Below are 19679 nucleotides of genomic sequence, written 5' to 3'. Positions count from 1 at the left end.
CCCAATTCACAGTGAATATTACTGGAAGAATTAATCAACACAAATTAAACTGACAACAGCAAAAAGCACACAGAGTGAAATTTGTTATTGACTACAAAGCCATAGACGACTTGAATCTTCTTGGCCACTTCTGCCTCTCTGAACAATTTTGACCCAGAAGAATTGGACTTGGTGGCAACCATACCCACAAAAGAAAACTCAAAATGGCAGAAGTTATAAATTAGTAAAATTTATTATGGTCCAAATTCTGATCAATGAATCAAATCCTTATAAAATTCCAACACAAAAGAATTGATCCCAGTGAAAGTAGTTTCCAAAAAAAATTGGAAACAATTCAACTATGCTATGCGAGACATTGATCTAGGAATTAAATTAATGTAACAGACTTTGCTCTGAAAAATGCTTCCTTAGTGAAAGTGCATCAGTGTTGGTATAATTCTGACTTTGAAGTTTGTATTCACAAACTCAGAGTCATAATGTGATTCTAGGCCATTTTCCTGAAGCCTATTTTAGACCATCCTGTGCTGATGTCAGGTACAATCTCTGTATGTATTGAGTGTCTCCTGCCCAAGCAGGCACATTCAAAGGTATCCTCAGGGGTACCACTTCTTGGCCCATGAATGCCCTTCACCCGCTAATAGCCCTGTGTCTGGGTGCTTGATGATGATCTGCACCATCGCTTCTCTGCACATGACATCATCACTGCCCCAGCAAAGTCCTGAATTTGCACCAGGGTGTGCAATTTCCAAAGCACCTTCACTCCCGTTTCCATCCATCCAATATCCAGCCCTGTGAATGAGCTATTCCCTCATCTTACAGATGAGAAAACCAGAGCTCGAAGAGGTCCCATGACTGGGTCTCATTCATAGAGCTGGCAGAGGTAGACCTGAACCCCGTCCACTGTTCCACAGTTGCCCAAACGTGCTGACTGGCCTGAATTACTGGCTGATGTGCTCCTTCTCCTAGCGAGGCTTTGATGTGCCCTAAAAAACTACATTCAGTTCTCATCAAAGAGATTCTTTTTTTTTAATTAATTAATTTATTAATTTATTTGGTTTTGGCAGCACTGCGCACAGGCTTTCTCTAGTTGCGGTGAGCGGGGGCTACTCTTCATTGCGGTGCGCGGACTTCTTGCTGCGGTAGCTTCTCTTGTTATGGAGCATGGGCTCTAGGCATGCGGACTTCAGTAGTTGTGGCTCACGGGCTCTAGAGCACAGGCTCAGTAGTTGTGGCACATGGGATTTTTTGCTCCGCGGCATGTAGGATCTTCCCAGACCAAGGTTCGAACCCGTGTCCCCTGCAATGGCAGGCAGATTCTTAACCACTGTGCCACCAGGGAAGTCCCCAAAGAGATTCTTAATTCTCAGTGATGCTTTAGACTAGACTTCCAAAACATACACACATAACACACACACACACACACACACACACACACACTCACTCTGGTTTCATTAATTCATCAGAACAAGTCAATGTCTAGTTAAAGACTTCTTGAATGTTAATGAATGAATAATTAATTTTAACTAAATAATTAGCCTTTAAATGTGCTGAGACCCCCAGAGAGCATCTGAAAACATGGATGAGGAGATGATGAGCTAAAACCGGAAACTTTTGATTAGGAAACGTCAAGCCACTTGACAATACAAGTCCCTTTCCCCAAAGGGGCCATGCCTTGACTGGGGGCCATGGTGTCCCCTTTTGTAGGGAGAATCAGCTTTGCCGGTAAACAGTCTTGGGGCCAGGAATGAACATTCAGGCCATCGTGTAGGTACAGGAGAGATCAACGGAAGTAACAGGGTCAGATCTACACACTTCAGAAAGCTGTGGCAGCTCTTCAAAGCTGTCAAAAAATCTGGCAGGAAACTGCTGGGTTAAAGTGGCATGGAGCGCACATGACAGTCCTCCTTACTTTGCTTCTTGGCAAATTTGCAGAAAGGAGGTCTTATTTCCCCCTCTCATTCTGAATTACTGTCATTTTTTATCGTTTGCTTTCCTTGAGGGCTGCGGGTGACAGGGAGAGGGTGACAGCACCCACACAGCCTCCGTGATGCCTGGCGGGGGGTGGGCACATCACACAGCCAGCACAGCACAGCATGAATTTTCAGACTCCGGTTCTGTTCCAGCCCTTGCACTGGGGAGCCGAGATGTCGTTTCATTTGTCACAAATGTTTGGAGAAGTGCTCGCCCTTCTGTAGGGAGCAGAGGCAGAGAGGCGGGCTGGGTAGGGCCTCTGTCCCCATCACGGTCCTCAGACCGGATCTTTGAGCCTCACCCACCCAGTGGAAGAAGCACTGAGCCAGTGACAGCCGTGTGGCTCCGTAGGAGCTGGGAAGGCAGAGACATAGATGATCTCCCCTTGAAAAGCAGGAGAAGAAAACACCAAGCAGAGAAGCGTCACTGTGTTCCCTCCCTGTGAGCCCTCAAGCTTCCAGCTGATGGCTCTGAGTTCTGAGGGGCTCTTCGCTCCAGCGCCAGCCTGTAATCTCTGTGTGGTTCCAAATCCAGTGCTGCCAACTACGCTGCAGCCTAAGATGTCACTCGGTCTCCCACCATCGCAGCTCCAATCCCCCGAACGCTTTTGGTCTAAATTGGGCTTCAGGTGGCCTTTTTCTCTTTCTGACTCCCTACCCTCCACCAGAAGCTGTGGCCATCTATGCTTAAATGTCTCCCAGACATGTAGGATAGGATGTGTTGAGGGCAAGAGGTGTTTTCTGTGGAGGTGACTCCAGACCTTACAGGGCTATGCATCTCCTGGGAAAGAGACAGATGAAACTGAACGACCCACCAAATCTTTTAAAACTGACGACTCTGGTCTGATCCTTCCACTTTTTTCATAACGCTGGGCTTCATGTAGAGCTGTAACCCCCAGTCTGAATCTCAAAGTAGTAGACAGAGCTGTTTCCATTTATTCCACAAGTCTTACGGGTAACATGGTCAGAGTAGTTAGGTCTGTGGCCTTTGTCATCAGACTGCGTCAAGTCCAAATGCTGCTTTGACGCTTACCTAAGCTGGTCAGCTGTGTCCCTTACTTTACCTCTCAGTGCCTCCGTTTCCTCATTCCGTGGGGACGGCAGTAGTGCATCCATCTTTGCTCAGTTAAAAGGACTCAGTGAAATGAGATAATGCATATAAAGTATTCAGGACTGGATTTGTCCCACAGAATGCATAAAAGTTGTAAGCTCCTTTGCTGTAAAATCTGAATTCAATTGAACACATCTGTGTGTCTTGAGCATTTGTTATGTGCCGGGCACTGCACACACATCTCCTTATATAACATCGCTTTATTCCCAACAGCCCTCGAAGGGCAGGTAACGTCTGCTCCACTTTGCAGCGAGAAGAATGAGGCTCAGAAATACAGGTGCCTTGTTCAAAGTCTTTGAACACAAAGCCCACTCTTGAGGATGTCAGTGAGTTTTACATCTTTTCTTTTCAACAATGCGAACATTTTTCCTTCAGTGGGAAAGAGATCAAAGGCACAGGTCTTTGAGTCGGAGCAAGGAGAGCCCAGGGCCCTCGCTCCCTCCACCTCCCCCGCCCACCAGGAGCCACCGTGCTGGCCACTTCAGTAGCTGCCGGCCACGTGTGGCCATTTACACCAGAATCTAAATTAATGAAATGAAATAAAATTTAAAACTCAGGTTCTCAGTTGCACTAATCACATGTTAAGTGCTCAATATTTCCATCATCGTAGAAAGTTCTCCTAGACAGTCCTGCCATAGAGGGTTTGTGTACAGAGTTCGGAAATACTGCCAATGAGCTTCAGGCTGCCTTAGCCTCTCAGAACTTCACCTGCTCATAGACAACATAGGAGAAAATAATAATTAATAATAAATTTCCCTACTGGGCATTTGTGAGGCCCCGGTGGAACAATGTATGTAAAATGCTGTGCACTTTTGTCAAGCATTGTGCAAACAATGGCCTTGTCTATCAGAGGGAGCTGTGTAAGCCCCATGATGTTTTTAAACATGCAGGTATCTGTGGCCATTGCATTTAGACCCCAGCTCTCTAGAATCATCAATGAGGGACAGAAGTCACAGTCCACATGGCCCTGTGGTTTCCTTCATGTGTTGTCCTCACTTTGGTTCTGACGTGGCCCTGAGACCACAGAGAGTCTCCCTGGCCAGACCGCTCTAAGAGTGTGGCCGCCAGCCACCCAGACATGCCAGCGTGTGGGTGCTTTGCTCAGAATTAACTGTGTCTTTTGCAGCTGTCCTCCCTCTGACTTGATGGCATCTTGCATTTGCAAACTTTGTTTTCCGAGAAAACTTCCCTTTTTCTTTGGGCTCATCCGGCTGTTTTTTGCTCAGCTGAAGATCTGTCATGAAATATGGTAATGATTTGCAGAAATCTGTGCCTGTCCATAAAATATGAATTTAAACTGCTGTTGGACAACTCTCGTATGAGTGCCAGGTACAGTTTTAGATTTCCATTGCAGAAATGCATCAGTGTGTGGTGGGTTAACAGGATGGGGAGGGCTTTCACCCCATGAATACCAACAGATGGCCTTAACATTTGAATGTACCTATACGCACCTGTGTGTGTATTTGTTTGGTTTTTGAGGAATTGAGAGAAGAGAGTTGCAGGAGTCTTAGAAAGTGTTAATAAAACCCCGGTTCTCGCCATCTCCATGGCAACATGAAGTATTGAGGTGGCAAGCACCCCAACTTCATTAAGAGTACACATGTTGTCCATTTGTCCTGAAGTCCCCAGGGTACACACGTTATCCAGAGTCTCAGTTTCCCTCTTGAGATTGACAGAAGGTGACTCTTGGCTTGCAGAGCCGTAGAATGCCACAGTTCAAAAGGACCTCAATGACAACCTCATCTCACAGATGAGAAACCAGCAGTGCAAAAGAAGGAAGTGACTTTCCGAGGTTGCGCCATCATAGATGTAAATGTAGACTAGAACTCAGATCCCTTCCACCTGCTCCCCCACCGCTCCTGTCACATGCCGTACTGCCATCATAACACAAACCAACCTTTAAAAGCCCCCCAACCTGTATTTGCATGGGTCTCAGCATTGCTGGCTGTCCAGAAAGGGTGTTTCCTCTTGGTTCGACAGCTCTGTTTGCCATTTCTGTTGACAATGCCCAGTTTTTCCCCCTCTTCCGCTTGGATGATCTGATCCCCTTTTAATACTCTCAGAGTATAAAACTAAGTCTCCAGCCCTACAGCCCTGAGATGAAAGCTTCAGAATCTTTCTGTTGGTGAGACAAGCCTTGTAGTCTTGCCCCATCTCTAACCATTACAGAAACAAAAAATTAAAGTGAAGAACACAGCTGTAAACCTTCCAAGTAGTTTTCTTCCCATAGGGAGTCCTTCAGCAGCTGTCTTTGGAAGGATGCAGCGTTTGACATCCTCTTCCTGCCACTTTTATTTTATTTTATTTTTGCTTCACTGTTGTATGTCTTCTTGTTAGGGAGTGAAGGGCAGTAAAGTTGAAGAAGTGTCAAGAAGTTGAGTACTCTCCCATTTAGTTTTCCTACCTACATTAGAGTTGAGATATCCATCCCCTGTATTCAAGGTTGATCATTTCAGCCTTGTTAAATAACTTTAAAAATTAGAAACAACATACATGCCCACCAATAAGGATGTAGGTCATGAATTGGGCACAGCCGTGCCTTTGAGGGGATTACTGGGTGCTTGCCTTTTGGAGGGTGCTGACTGGGAGGGGTAAACAGGACTTCTGAGGTGATAGTGATGTTCTCTACTTCAGTCTGCATGGTGATTTCAAGGATGTACACATATGTAAAAATTTATCTAGTGCTTTATTCCATATAAGGTATACCTCAATAAAAATAAATGTACCAAAAAATTAAAAAGAGTGCTGTATACTGACATAGAAATACATTCACTATGTGTGGGGTTAAACGAGAAAAGAAAGCCATTGGTGAAATGGTTTGCGTGGTGTAATTATATTTGGAGAGTTGAAACAGGGTTGGCAAACTATGTCCCATGGGCCAACCTGTTTTTTGTAAATAACCTTTTATTGGAACAGAGTTGAATTCCTTCATTTATGCATTATCGCTGGCTGCTCTCATGCTGTGTGTTAATTTCCTAGGGCTGTCATAACAAGGCATCACAAGCTGAGAAGCTTAAACAATAGGAATTTTTTGTCTCAAACTTCTGGAGGCTGGAACGCCGAGATCAAGGTGTCAGCAGGGCTGTGTGAAGGCACTTGGGAAGGATCTGTCCGGGCCTCTCTCCTGGCTTCTGGTAGTTCTGAGACTTGTGGCAGCATAACTCCAACCTTCACCTGGCGTTCTCCCTGTGTGCACGTCTGTGTCCAAATTTCCCCTTTTTATAAGGACACCAGTCATATTGGATTAGGAGCCCACCCTGCTCCATATGACCTCATCTTAACTAATTACATCTGCAATGACCCCATCTCCAAATAAGGTCATATTTGGAGGTACTGGGGGGTTAGGACTTCAACATATGAATTTTGAGGAAACACAGTTCAGCTTCATGCTACAACAGAAAGCTGAGTAGTTGCACCAGAGACCAAGCCTAAACTATTTATTATCTTGCCTTTATAGAAAAAGTTACCAACCCCTGTTTTAAAAGGAGTGTGTATGTGTGTTTGTGTGTGTGTGTATATGAGGTGTGTGTATACGCACATGCATATAAAATTTGGAAAGTTGTTCACAAATTTATGAACAGAGGTTGCCTCTGAGTTATGGAATTATAGGCAATTTTAATTGTATTCTTAATATTTTCTGCATTATTTGGGTTTCTAAAAATTATTATGTAATAATTTTTATAATATAAATGAAACATGTTTCATAAACATGTTTCTTAGGGCAAGAAGAAACATCATTCCTATTTAGTCTCTCTCCCCTTCCTGCACGAAACCATCTGATTCTCCTGTCCCTTAATGGTTTATTTTGTTCTAATGCAAACCTTTCTAAATAGGCCACTGCTCTTCACTGTTGGGAGTCCTAAGGGCAAACACTTGCAAACCAGCAAATTCGACTGTTTACTCACTTGGGCATAAGGATTCTTCATGTCTTTATTTAACTGCCTCTTGAAACTTCGAGAGAAAAGGTTCTGGCTTTTATCTCCTCATTAAAAATAGATCCTTTTATGCTGATGGGATGGAGCCGTCATGAATCATCATCTCCCATGTGAAAGAAAGTGTGTGATGCTGGATCAGGCCTTAGGAGCTGGGCCCTGAGACGGTACCTCGCCTTCCCCGTGACTCCCTGCTTTCTTGTCATTGCAGGAAACTGGACGCTTTCATCTATGATGCTGCGGTCTTGAATTACAAGGCTGGGAGGGACGAAGGCTGCAAGCTGGTGACCATCGGAAGTGGGTACATCTTTGCCACCACTGGTTATGGAATTGCCCTCCAGAAAGGCTCCCGTTGGAAGAGGCAGATTGACCTGGCCCTGCTCCAGTTTGTGGGTGATGGTAAGACCTTGGTTGACCCCCTACTTCTGAGGGACTTGAGACCCTCACACTCTCTGTTTTCTAACTGGCTTTCCAGTAGATCTTTGGGTGGTGAGTTTGCTCACCAAGAGTATTTATCGAGTGCTGATCACATGATACCACGATTCTTTAGTTTGCTCGTAATGGAAACCAATTACAGACAACTCAGTAAATTAAAAGGAGTTTATTTTAAGGATGCAGAAGTGTCTATCTCAGTGAATTTAAGAAAGAGTTGAGCAAATAGGTTCAGAGGAAAAAAACAGGAACCAGGACAGTCCTGGGGCCTCAACAGCAGGAATTCATAGGTCCTCTCTGTAGAGCAGTGGTTCTCAGCGCGGGGCAGGGATTTTGCCCCCCAGGGGATATTTGGCTGTGTTTGGATATATTTTTGATTGTCATGACAGGGAGGCTATTTGATACCGGCATCCGTGGGTAGAGGCCAGGGGTGAGGGATGCTGGCAAACATGCTACAATGCCCAGGACAGGCCCCCACATCTCAAAACACAGACTTAATCTGACCCCAAACGTTAATAGTATCAGGGTTAAAAAAAACTCTGCTCTAGAGCAGTGACATTATGTAACAAGGCTACAATAAGTCCCAATCTCTATTTGCCAAATTCTAAATTTCAAATTCCAGAGGAAGGATTCCTGATTCATTTTGGGTCAAGCACTCTTTCTTGGACCCATCAGGAGTGAATAAGGGGTGGGCTTACGTTGTACTAACACAACAGCTCCAACTATTATCCTATGGAGGAATGAAGGAGAGCCAATCTCTATAAAGGGAACAGTGAGCAGAAATCCCATGGGTTTCCTCTACAGTCCACCTCTCGGCTGCCTATCGTACAAAAACAGACTGTTTCCACCCTCACGGGGCTTACAGTCTAATGGGATGGGGCTTACAGTCTAATGGGATGATGGTACTTCTCTACTCATAGTTGGTGATCTCACTGCAGCCCATTGTTCCCTAGCATGGGTTTTAGAATCCTCTCATGGCTCACATGGCATGCTAGTTACCCTTGGACTTGCCAAAACTGAGACAGGAAAAGCAAAGGCAGCAGAGATGGCAAGTGAACCCTTAAAACTTGAGTAAGTGTGAGTAGGCAACAAAAGCTCAGGCATAGGGCAGAAGCTGCCTTCAAGAACGGTGGAAGCTATATTCGGAGATGGTGCCAGGACAGGCTACGCCTGTCTAGAGCTGGTAGAGGACAGTCTGGCAACCACCATGGCCAAATACGGTATTGAAAGGGGCAGGGGTTAGTGCTGTGGTTGGTGTGAATTTGAACAAAGTGCATAATGCCTTACAGTCTCTACTCCCAGAGTTAAACCCTGGATTCTCACAGTGCCGTCAAGAAATCTAAGTTTGTTTTATATTTCTCCCCCAAATGAAAACATCTGATTCTTTGAATTCCCTATAGGGCATTTGTACCTTCCTCAGATCAAGAGCCATGTTCTCTGCTGTGTCATAGTGATTTGTGGCTGTGTTGCTCAGCTGTTGCTGTGAAATCTTGGAGGTACACGACAATAGCATTTATTTTGCTCGTGGGAGCACAGGTTGAGTGGAAAAGCTCTGCCTCAGGCCGTGGTGGCTCCCCTGATGCTGCAAGACCATGGGTCATCTCTGTGGTCTCTGTTCTACCTGTGTTTATTCTGGGTCTCAGGCTGAAGGGGCAGCACCTACCTGGGAAAAGCTCTTCCCTTGGCTATGATGAAGGCAAAGGAAAAAACACCTACCTGCACGTGCACATTTCAACTCTCTGCTTTGTCAGATCCACGTCGGCTAACACCCTTCTGTCCAAAGTAAGTCCTATGGCCAAGCCCAAAGTATACTCTGGAGGTATACTGTGCCTTGTGTGGGAGGAGTTTGGGAGTTAGACGACAAGGCATGTGGACACAGAGAGGAGTGAAGCACCCCTCCACCACAGTGCTTGACTAAGCACCTCCACGTGGGGTGCAATTCTCGGCAAACGGGAGTCTTGCTTCCAGCAGTAAACACTACAAAATCTTGATCATGACAGGTAACTGGTCAATGAAGGATTGAATGGATAAATACATGCATGGATGAATGGTTGGTGTCAGGATGCATTTCATTTGACAGGAAACTTTTAAATATGATGGGTAGCTGTCAAATAAGTCAGTTCTAACTCTACTCCTACCCACCGCTGCTGTCACTCTTGCAGCGTCTGTTATGAAATAGCAACACAGGTGGGGAATAGAATATGCCAGTCACCATACCGGACACAGTACATGTGTTCTTTAATATTCGTTAACAACTTTATGAAGCTAAATATCGCTTATACTCATTTTACAGAGGAGGAAACTTCAGCTCAGCGGGCCTGTGAGTCCCCTAGTGAGTGAGTGGCAGTCTCTACTTAAGGGGCCTTACTCTGGACGGGGGTCAATCATGTAAGACTCTTGTTTCATTCAGTTCTCTAGGATGTCTATCAAAGCTGGCTAATCACATGCTTGAAATATATAGATACGTTAGGAAAAAGTAATTGTGTGTGTGCGAACAATATCTACTGTCCCATTTACAAATGCTTCTGTGAAAGGGGTAAGTTTTCTTAGCCTCAGTTTACTCATCTTCAACTAAATGCAGAAATATTTACCTGATGAGGTTGTTATGAAGACAAAATGAGAGGTTCTATGTAAAGAGCTAGCTAAGTACAGCCACCTGGAAATAGAAATGGTTCAATCAATGCTAGCTGTTGCCATCGTCACCCCCGGTGCCATCAACGCCATCATCACCCTGCTCCCCCTCCCCCTCCTCGTCGTTGTCGTCCATCCACAAATCCAGCGTTCAGCACAGCCAGGTTAGCGTCGTGGTTTTGATAATATGGTCAAGTTAGCATCATGGAAATGTGGTGCTGAACAGGAAATGTCCTCTTTGTGGCAAATTAAAAAAAATAAAAAGTAAAGGCATCCAGATAAGCCAGAGATGTGTTCTTTGTATGAGCAGAGCATCCAGATTCTTGGAGATATTTTCTGTCCCGACTCGCGGCTTTCCTGGTCAGACTCTCTGGGCTGGGAAATGTGTCTTCACAGCTTCATCTTTAGAGACCACCCAGGGCAAAGACATTGGAGAGAAAATGACGTTGCTCCAGGGGGCGTCTTAAGATAATCTTCTCGGAAAGCGTGTCCGGTTCTGAATGTCTCTCTAGGAGTAAATACATGAATTAACACATCTGCGTGAATATTTCACTTATCTCATGCAGCTTCAGCAGGATTAATTATGCTTTGAAATTAGACCTGGAAAGAGCACAGTGCTGAGCGGTCCCCAATTATTATTCATCCTCTGGAATGGAGTGTTTATCTCTTGTTATAGAGTAGCTTCGGTGGACGATTACAAGTCTAATGAGTGTCAAAAGTATAAAAAATTTTCCTAATGAGCTGTGTAAATATAAACTTTGAATGGAGTGTTTGGTTATTGTGAAACCTCTTATGTGAAGCCTGCCAGGCATTTCCCTAGGAAACAGGCTACTGATCTCCCTTAAGAGACGCACAGGATCCCAGTAAGACCTTTCCTTCCTTTTCCTGTCTAACTGTCGTGTTCTTTCTGGAACAGTGGAGTGCACCATGGGGACACTCAAAGGTACTTTTCAGCATTGATCATCAATACCCAACGTTTACTGAGAAACACACATTCTCAGGCACTGATGTTCCAAGAAGGCGATCTCATGGTCTTTTCCTTCTTTCTTTCAAGGAGCTTACAGTCCAGTTGGTTGCCAATGTATGAAACTAAAATATCTAATCTCAAAGTATGAACATATTTGTAATAATGCATATATATCTATGAGTTAATATATACTATATATTTGTTTATATATATACATACCTATATATACTCTTTGGTATCTTGGGTAGGTGAGAGAATGCTCAAGGAGAAATATGAGATATATCAGCTTTTTTTTAAATGGAAGAATGAAAAGACAGAATAAGTCATAAAGAAAACAAGTAAGATCTAGACAAAGATAAGAATAGGCCAGAGTTCACAAAGCCCCATTCATTAACTTATCCAGCGACCAGCAAGTAACTGGTGGGTCCCTGTTATCACCCTGGCACCTAAAAGCTGACAGCTGAGTGAGAACATAAAGAATGAGTAAGTCTGGGACCTAAAAAAAAATGGCATTTCTGGTTTCAAAGGGGAGGTTGAACAGGAGACCTCTTAGGCCCCAGCAATCTCATTGATTTCGTAATTTTTTTATGTGATTCTGGGATTTGAAGAGTCAGAAGGAAGATCATAGAGGTTAAAGCACTTTCGATGTATAGAGGCCAGCAAAAAGATATCAGGGAGAACAAGATGATATAATAATATTATTCAGAAGCAAGTGATGCTGAGAAAATAGAAGGAAACCATTGATTTTTTAAAATTTATTTAATTTTGGCTGCATTGGGTTTTCGTTGCTGCGCACAAGCTTTCTCTAGTTGCAGCGAGCGGGGGCTACTCTTCATTGCGGTGCACCGGCTTCTCATTGTGGTGGCTTCTCTTGCTGCGGAGCACGGGCTCTGGGCGCACAGGCTTCAGTAATTGTGGCACACAGGCTCAGTAGTTGTGGCGCACGGGCTTAGTTGCTCTGGGGCATGTGGGATCTTCCCGGACCAGGGATCGAAGCCGTGTCCCTTGCATTGGAAGGTGGATTCTTAACCACTGTGCCACCAGGGAAGCCCTATCATATACTTCTATAAATTATTTATATGGTGTATTCCATTGCACTTATGTTTAGGTATATATGATAGATATCATATGTAAATATTTGAAAGATATGACACATGTATCTCTTGTATTCATATTGTATTCTAGGATAACCAACTCAACCTATTTTGCTGGGACTCTCCCAGTTTTAAAACTAGCTAGTGACCCCAATTACATCATATTTGGGCATATATGATAAATATCATATATGAAATGTTTTCAAGATTCCATCTATATCATTTCAGTTGGATAGGTGCATTGGGTTCTCTTTGTCCCTTTTGTACTGCAACTTTGCAAGCAATCGCCTTAAAGACTCATTCAAATTGATAACAAATCAGAAAGAACCACACCCTCTGCTCTTGTGTCAATAAGGAACCTTGCAGCAATAGACTCTAGAGCTTTGGAAAGCACCACGCCAAGGTAAGATGCTCACAGGTCTTGGAGTGGGGGAGTGCTGGGGGGGGGTGGTAGTCAGTGGAGAATCCCACTCCCTGCTTCCGGGTGGGTCAGTGTTAGTGTTCCTGATTCCTTTATTTGTTGGTGGCTCTTCCACTGAAGCTCGCAGGATGGCTTTTGATGGTGAGAGACCCCGTGCTGCCAGCCAGAGTCGAGGGTGTTTGTGTGATTGCAGAAGTTCTTTGTGTATCTAATTAGGATTCTCATAAATTGCTCTGAGCCACTGGATGGGTTGCTAACATCCTCAGCACTGTCCTCATCCAGCTTCCCAGCTTAATATTTTGGGCCAACATCCGAGTGTCAGGGAGAGCTCGACACCCCTGCAGCCTGGATGGTGAGGCACCCACGCTTCCACTCTGAGGATGGGCACATCTCTGCGTGGCTTTTGCAGCCCGTCTTCTTAGGGCTGGCTTAGGAAAGGTATGGCGTGTGGGTTGAGGAAATCACTGAAGGCCACTTCACTCCTAAATATTTTCCCTGCTCGGCTGCCTACAGTATTTGAAATTCCACCATTTGGAATTTTTTTCAGGTAAGCGTGGCTTTTTCCATGCAACCCCCTTTAAAAATGGAGTCCCTTCTTACATCTTCTCCTGAACCCATTTCCTACTCTGATATCTGACCCATCCTTCAGCCCATGTACTCCTCCATTTCCTTAAAGACTACAGCTCTAGCTATGCTTATAAACTATAAACTCCTTTAGCTCCATGCTTACAGCATTCTTGTGGCATTTAGCAAACCAACACATAAAAGGGGTGCAACGGAAGGTTCTGCAACTTCCTAGCTGCATGGCCGATCTATTTCTCTGAGTGCCAGGTTCCTCATCTTTAAATTGGAGTTGTTTAAGGATTGAGTGTGAGAACAAACATAAAGAAACTAGTCCGGTGCTTGGCACACACTAGACGCCCATTCCTTGCTGTCCTCTCCACGTCCCCTGTCCCCTGCCATGCCCCGCACTGTCAGTCCCTGGAGGGCACACTCTTTCACATCCATTCTTGTTGCCCTTTCGTTTCCCCTAGGACTCATTCCTGAGCTTCGCACATAGTAGGTGCTCAAATAAAACTCCGTGGATGAATGAATAAATGAATGAATGGATTTGAAAACACCACAGATATACTTTGGGGGGGCTTATTTCATTAATTAAATATCTTCTCTGATGAAGGGGATGTTTTCTTCTTTGGGAAGGACATCAGGTATCTCTAGGGAAGAGACCCAAAGAGGTAATCACTAAATCACTGTTCAGTCTGACAATCTTCCCAAACCTCTGACCCCCATATTCACTATAAGACAGGCAAATTCTTCTGTTGTCTAATTTGTGTGCTATAGTAGGCAAATATCTCCGTTTTACTTTTTCTTTTTAATGCAATTTTTCTGGGAGAGATAATCAGCAAGATTATATATTCCCTGGCTTTTAGAACCGGAGTGGATCATAAATCGTTGGTGAGTTTGTGGTTTGTAATCAAGGAGGTGAATGAGAGGAGTGTTTTCCTTAGGGTTTGGCAAACTATGACCACGTCTCCAATCCAGCCACTGCCTGTTTTTGAAAGTAAAGCTTTATTGAAACACAGCCACATCTATTCATTCAGGTATTGTCTGTGGCTGCTTTCACTACCATGACAGAGTTGAGTTGTTGCAACAGAAGCTATAGGACCTGCAGAGCCCCAAATATTTACTATCTAGCCCTTTATAGAAAAAGTATGATGACCCTGGTCGTAGACTGTCTGGAGAAAGACAAGAAAGGCAGAGAAGACTTGAAATTGTAGGTTCTTCTGAGGGAAGGGAAAAGATTTAGATGGAAAAAGGAAGAAAGAGGCAGATAGGAAAGAGGGACAGGGAATACGAGGGGAAGAAAGGAAAGAAGAGCAGGAATAAAATGATAAAGGGATAAAGGAGAAAAGAATGGTCCAAAAGGAAGGACAGAAGAAGAGATAGGGAAAAAGAGGAGGAGGAAAAGGAGAGATGAGAGGGCAAAGAAAGGCAGGATGGGGAGAGGAGAGACCAGAGAGAGCGGTGTGCTGGGACTAGTCAGGCAATATTCAGCCTGGGCATCTAGAGCAGGCTGGTTTGTTCATCTGAGCCATTAGCCATATTGAAGATGACACTGAACAAGCCTGGCAGCCGTCCGCTACCCCTTCTCGGCTCCTTGGTGGAGCTGGGCACATACCCCCGGCTGACTCACTCCTGCCTCGGAGAAGTCTAATCTGTCTCCTGCTGGCCTCCCCTGCCATCAGTTCTTCATGACATAGGCCCCTGTGTCCTCAGATGACTCAGCAACACCCTATGTCAACCAGTAGCCTTGGAGCATTTTAAGAGATAAACGCCAAAATAAGGATGGGGGATGTGTGGGAGAGGAGGTGCCGAGAATCTGGGAACTTACTTGGAGGGGGAAGAGACAGTTTTGCATGACTCTAAATGGAAGTCATTCAAAGCTACCATTATCATTGTTATGTTATTTTTATGGATGTTTATAACGACAGGTAACACAGAGGGATAACTATGGGTCATAAAATAATCTGTCTTTATATGTATTAATTTCATACAGTCCTTACGGTGATTCAATGACCTGAGTTATGATTACAACTCCCTGTCTACAGGTTGAGGAAACTGAGTCACAGGAAGGTTAAGTAATGTGTCAAGCTAGTATGTGGCCAGTCTGACCTGGGCAAGCAGGCTCCAGGGCCTTCGTTTGAACCATTATGCTGTATTGCTTCTCCTTTATCTGCCGTGACCCTCCCAGACATCTCATAAGGCAGGCGTTACCACCTGGGAAGGGGCAAAGCTGTGATTTAAACACAGGTGGGTCAGCATCCAGCCTCTGTTCCTTCCTCTTTCACTGAAGGAACAGCATGGTTCGCCTTTAGGTGATACTGGGCAAAATAACTTGGCGACAGGGGTTGAGGGTGGGAGAGAAAGTGACCTATGTTTTTTCCATCTTTCCACGGAGAAGGAGACTTGTCCATGCCCCAGGCACTGGCACCATGGGAAAAGGCTCAGCCTAATTTTTGAGATCATTCAACCCTGGCAGTTTGGGGAAAACTCAGGACCCAGAAGCAAGAGATGAGAAGGAATGAAACAAGGACAGGATGTAATTAAGAGGAGTCAGATGTTTGGCCCCAATACAGGCTTGCAGAGCAGCCTCTCCAGGTTCACAAGGACCATCTTGGTTGCTGGTATTTCTTGCTCCCCACAGAGGTCCTCGGAGCTGCATGATCCCCAGCATTTCAGAAAGTTGTTGTTCCTTTTGCTAAACGTATTTTAATCAAATTGAGCCTTCAGAGGCGGAAATCACAGTTTGGGCTGAGCAAGTCTACTCTGTAAATCACAAACTTTGTAATCAAGTTAGCAAAGGCCAGGGACCATAGACAAAGCCCCCCAATTTATTCCCACATTTGCTCATTCATTCATTCATTCTCCCTCTGGACATTCATCAACAAAGAATAACTGAGCAGCTTCCAAGCTCCAGGTGGTGGGACATAAAAATGATTAAAGGCTTTTGCTCTATTGCCTTCACAGTTACCTTACTTATAAAGATGGTTTTGGCACTTCTGTGTTCATCAGACTCACTTGGGGAGCCTGTTGAAAGTACAGGTACCTAATTTTTCACCCCACAGGACATTTTTACATCTTCTCTGGGTGATTCTAATACACGATAAGACTTAAGAACCACTCTTTAGAATAACAGTATTTAGAAGCCTCTTATTCTCTGATTAGCAAGTACTGGATATCAGTGTCAGTGGCCAATAGACCCCACCCATTTGGAGTCTATGAAGTTGGATGTTGGCCCTGTGTTTTATTCATCCTCCTTCTCTCAGGTCTCTTACTTGAGTTTCCATATCCAGAGACCTTGGTGATTGTGAAAACCCAAGGAAGAAATGGTGTGGAGCTGTGTCAGCCTGCACGCTGACCACAAAAAGGAACATAGGAGATACTGGGTTAGACTGTTAACAGAAGTAGTCAAATAGGCTTGAATGTTTCTCATTCAGAAAGGAACAAAATAGACATGAAAGTGTTTGTTGCTTCCAAAGATTTCGTTGTCATGTATTGACCATAATAACAGCATTAAAAAAAAAAAAAAGCAGGCAAGACTGAAAGACCCACATTTGGGCAGAAAATGAGCCAGTGTTTCTATTGATTAAATTAGATCTGGAACCAGGTTTGGATTGGATGGTTGTCCTGATTCCTTACACATGCAGATGTGGTCTCATTGGAAACCACCAGGGACATGTGGCCGGAAACCATTAATGATGAGTTGACTGAGTCTAATTTTTTCCTATGGATTTCATTAATGCTCCCACTCTATGTGGGTGACTTTTACATGCACCCAAACCTCATTTATACACAGAATAGCAGCTTTGATGATATATACCCAAAGGCGGTGATGATTAAAATGAACATTTTGATGCCCAGCAACTAAGTCACTTTGAGCCTCCTATGACCTAAAAACGAAGTCCAGGGCAAACTACTCATTCGGAAATAAAATGTTTTCAAAGGAAGAAATGTGTCAATCCTAAGCATAGAGTAGCAATAAAGGACTTAACTGCTTCTTCGCTGGCCTGTGACCAGATGGTACCATAGAAATTAGACTTGTTTATCTCCCTCCTAATTTTAACTAGAGACATATTTGGAATAATAATGGAACGGCACTTACTGAAGAAACAGATAAAATCCATAAATATCCTGGAGAGCCATTGACTCTCCCTCTCTGTTAAAGCTCTGAGGGTTTTCATCTGTGTAAGTTCACAGTGAATTTCCCGATAGGTCTCTTGAGATCCAGAGTTGCAGTGTTTATTATCAATCTGACACCAGGATTAGAACAAGGTCAGCGGTGCCATATTCCTGCCTGACAAGCAGTGAATCAGTCAAACCAGGGAAAGTCAAATGTTGAGAGAACCATCAAAGGTGAAATAAAACATAATGAATGGTTTGCTGGTAAGTCAAACACTGATGTCACGGACCCTTACGTAGGATTTACGGGATGGATAAACAATGACCTCAAATCCCTCTCGGTCTACATTTTTTTAAATAAATTTATTTATTTTTGGCTGCGTTGGATCTTTGTTGCTGCATGCAGGCTTTCTCTAGTTGCGGCCAGCAGGGGCTACTCTTCCTTGTGGTGCGCGGGCTTCTCATTGCAGTGGCTTCTCTTGTTTCAGAGCACAGGCTCTAGGCGCATGGGCTTCAGTAGTTGTGGCACGCAGGCTCAGTAGTTGTGGTGCATGGGCTTAGTTGCTCTGAGGCATGTGTGATCTTCTCGGACCAAGGATCGAAGCCGTGTCCCCTGCATTGGCAGGCAGATTCTTAAACACTGCGCCACCAGGGAAGTCCCAGTCTACATTTTTTTGAACACTTTAATTTGGAAAGGCAATATAATATACATATAAAATCACCCCAACCTACTACCTTAACATAATTGTTTTCAATTTATATATTACCTTCTGAACCTTGTTACTTACAGACACATTTCTTTAAATAAGTATAATTATTGGTTATATACACTTTTATGTTCTACTGTTTTCATTTACCAGTATATTTTAAACATTTTTGCATGGCGTTACATAATCTGGTCCTCACAGTTATTTTAGTTTTTGCCTAAAATACCATAATCATTATTAAGCCATAATTCATTACATTATTTTCCTAACATTAAACACTTCATTTTTTTCCTAATGTAGATAATGCTGGAATGAACATCTTTCTGCCCATTGTTTTTCTCTTTTGAATTGTTTATTTGTAACAATCTCTTAGATGTAGATTTTGAAGGGTTAATGGCTGTAAACATCTCTAGGAGCCTCACTCTGTAGTCTCATATTAATGCCCCAAAGGTTTGTCTCCATTGAAAAGTGCTTCTAATAATGAATCAATGGACCAATTTTACAATAACCTAGCAGCATCGAGTGTTACCATTTGTTTTGATATTTTAGGAGGTGCAATGTTGCCTTAATTTGAATTCCTTCAAATACTGGTGAAAATGGGGGAAAAAAGTGAGTTGTCTTTTCATCTTTTGGGGGCATTTAACTATTTTTACATACAAATTTTAGTGGACATTTTGTATATCCTGGTAATTTATTACAACTTTGGTGGTACCATTTCACACACAAAAAAATCATAAATGTAGCAGCTTGGCATGCAGTTAAGAACAAAGGCTTTGGGTTCAGATATAAGAACTGACTTTTACCAGTTCTATGACCTTAGGAAATTTACTTACCCTTTTTTTTTTTTTTTTGCGGTACGCGGGCCTCCCACTGCTGTGGCCTCTCCCGTTGCGGAAAACAGGCTCCGGACGCGCAGGCTCAGCGGCCATGGCTCACGGGCCCAGCCGCTCTGCTGCATGTGGGATCCTCCCGGACCGGGACACGAACCCGCGTCCCCTGCATCGGCAGGCGGACTCTCAACCACTGTGCCACCAGGGAAGCCCTACTTACCCTTTTTAAGGGCCAGTTTCCTCCTCTTTCAATTGGGGATTGTAATGGCACCAATCTCACCAAGTTAAATAGTATAATTGGTATATACCCATCAAACAGTAGGTACCCAATAAATATCATAGATGATAACAATGATTAAATTGGGATTTATTCTTGTTCATATATATATTATTTTGTAATCATTTTATTTCCATTTTTGATTGCTTAAATCAGGATCCTGCAAATTATGGCCCACATTAGCCCATTGCCTGTCTTTGTAAATAAAGTTTTATTGGAACACATCCCATCCATTCATGCACTTTGTGTTTTTATGGCTGCTTTCGAGCTACAAGGTCAGAGCTGAGTAGTTGTGACAGACACTATATGGCTCGTAAAGCTGAAAATATTTACTAATTAGCCCTTTACAGAAAAAGATTGCTGACCTCTGGCTTAAATTATAAAAGTAAAACATGTCTTGTTAAATAATTCCAATAATATGGAAGAATTTGACATAGCTCATGCCCCTTCATCCTTTAAGACATTTTTGTTAAAAAAAGTTCATATTTCTTTAAAAATGAGGTTTTTATTTTCTGTTTAGAAAGTCAGCTTCCTTCCACTTTCTTGTTATTCCCTCTTTTGACCCCCAAAGTGGAAGAACACCTTAGACCTCTACTATACTCTTCTTTTTTTTTTTTTCCCCTTCTG

General features: G+C 43.6%; 1 protein-coding gene across 2 annotated transcripts in view; it reads left to right on the top strand.

Annotated features, from left to right (window-relative positions):
- Positions 1-19679, top strand: part of GRIN2A (glutamate ionotropic receptor NMDA type subunit 2A) — a 372579-nt gene that overhangs the window by 324578 nt on the left and 28322 nt on the right. For both annotated transcript variants that reach the window (XM_029221232.1, XM_029221233.1), the window contains one exon: positions 7225-7412. In XM_029221232.1, the coding sequence (XP_029077065.1) occupies positions 7225-7412 (188 nt within the window). The remainder of the gene's footprint in view (positions 1-7224; positions 7413-19679) is intronic.

Source organism: Monodon monoceros, unplaced genomic scaffold (genome assembly GCF_005190385.1).
Source record: "Monodon monoceros isolate NGI ecotype Baffin Bay Population unplaced genomic scaffold, NGI_Narwhal_1 Super_Scaffold_13, whole genome shotgun sequence".
Taxonomy (NCBI): Eukaryota; Metazoa; Chordata; class Mammalia; order Artiodactyla; family Monodontidae; genus Monodon; species Monodon monoceros.
The sequence above is the reverse complement of the archived record's forward strand: the minus strand, read 5'-3'. Positions and strand labels throughout refer to the sequence as shown.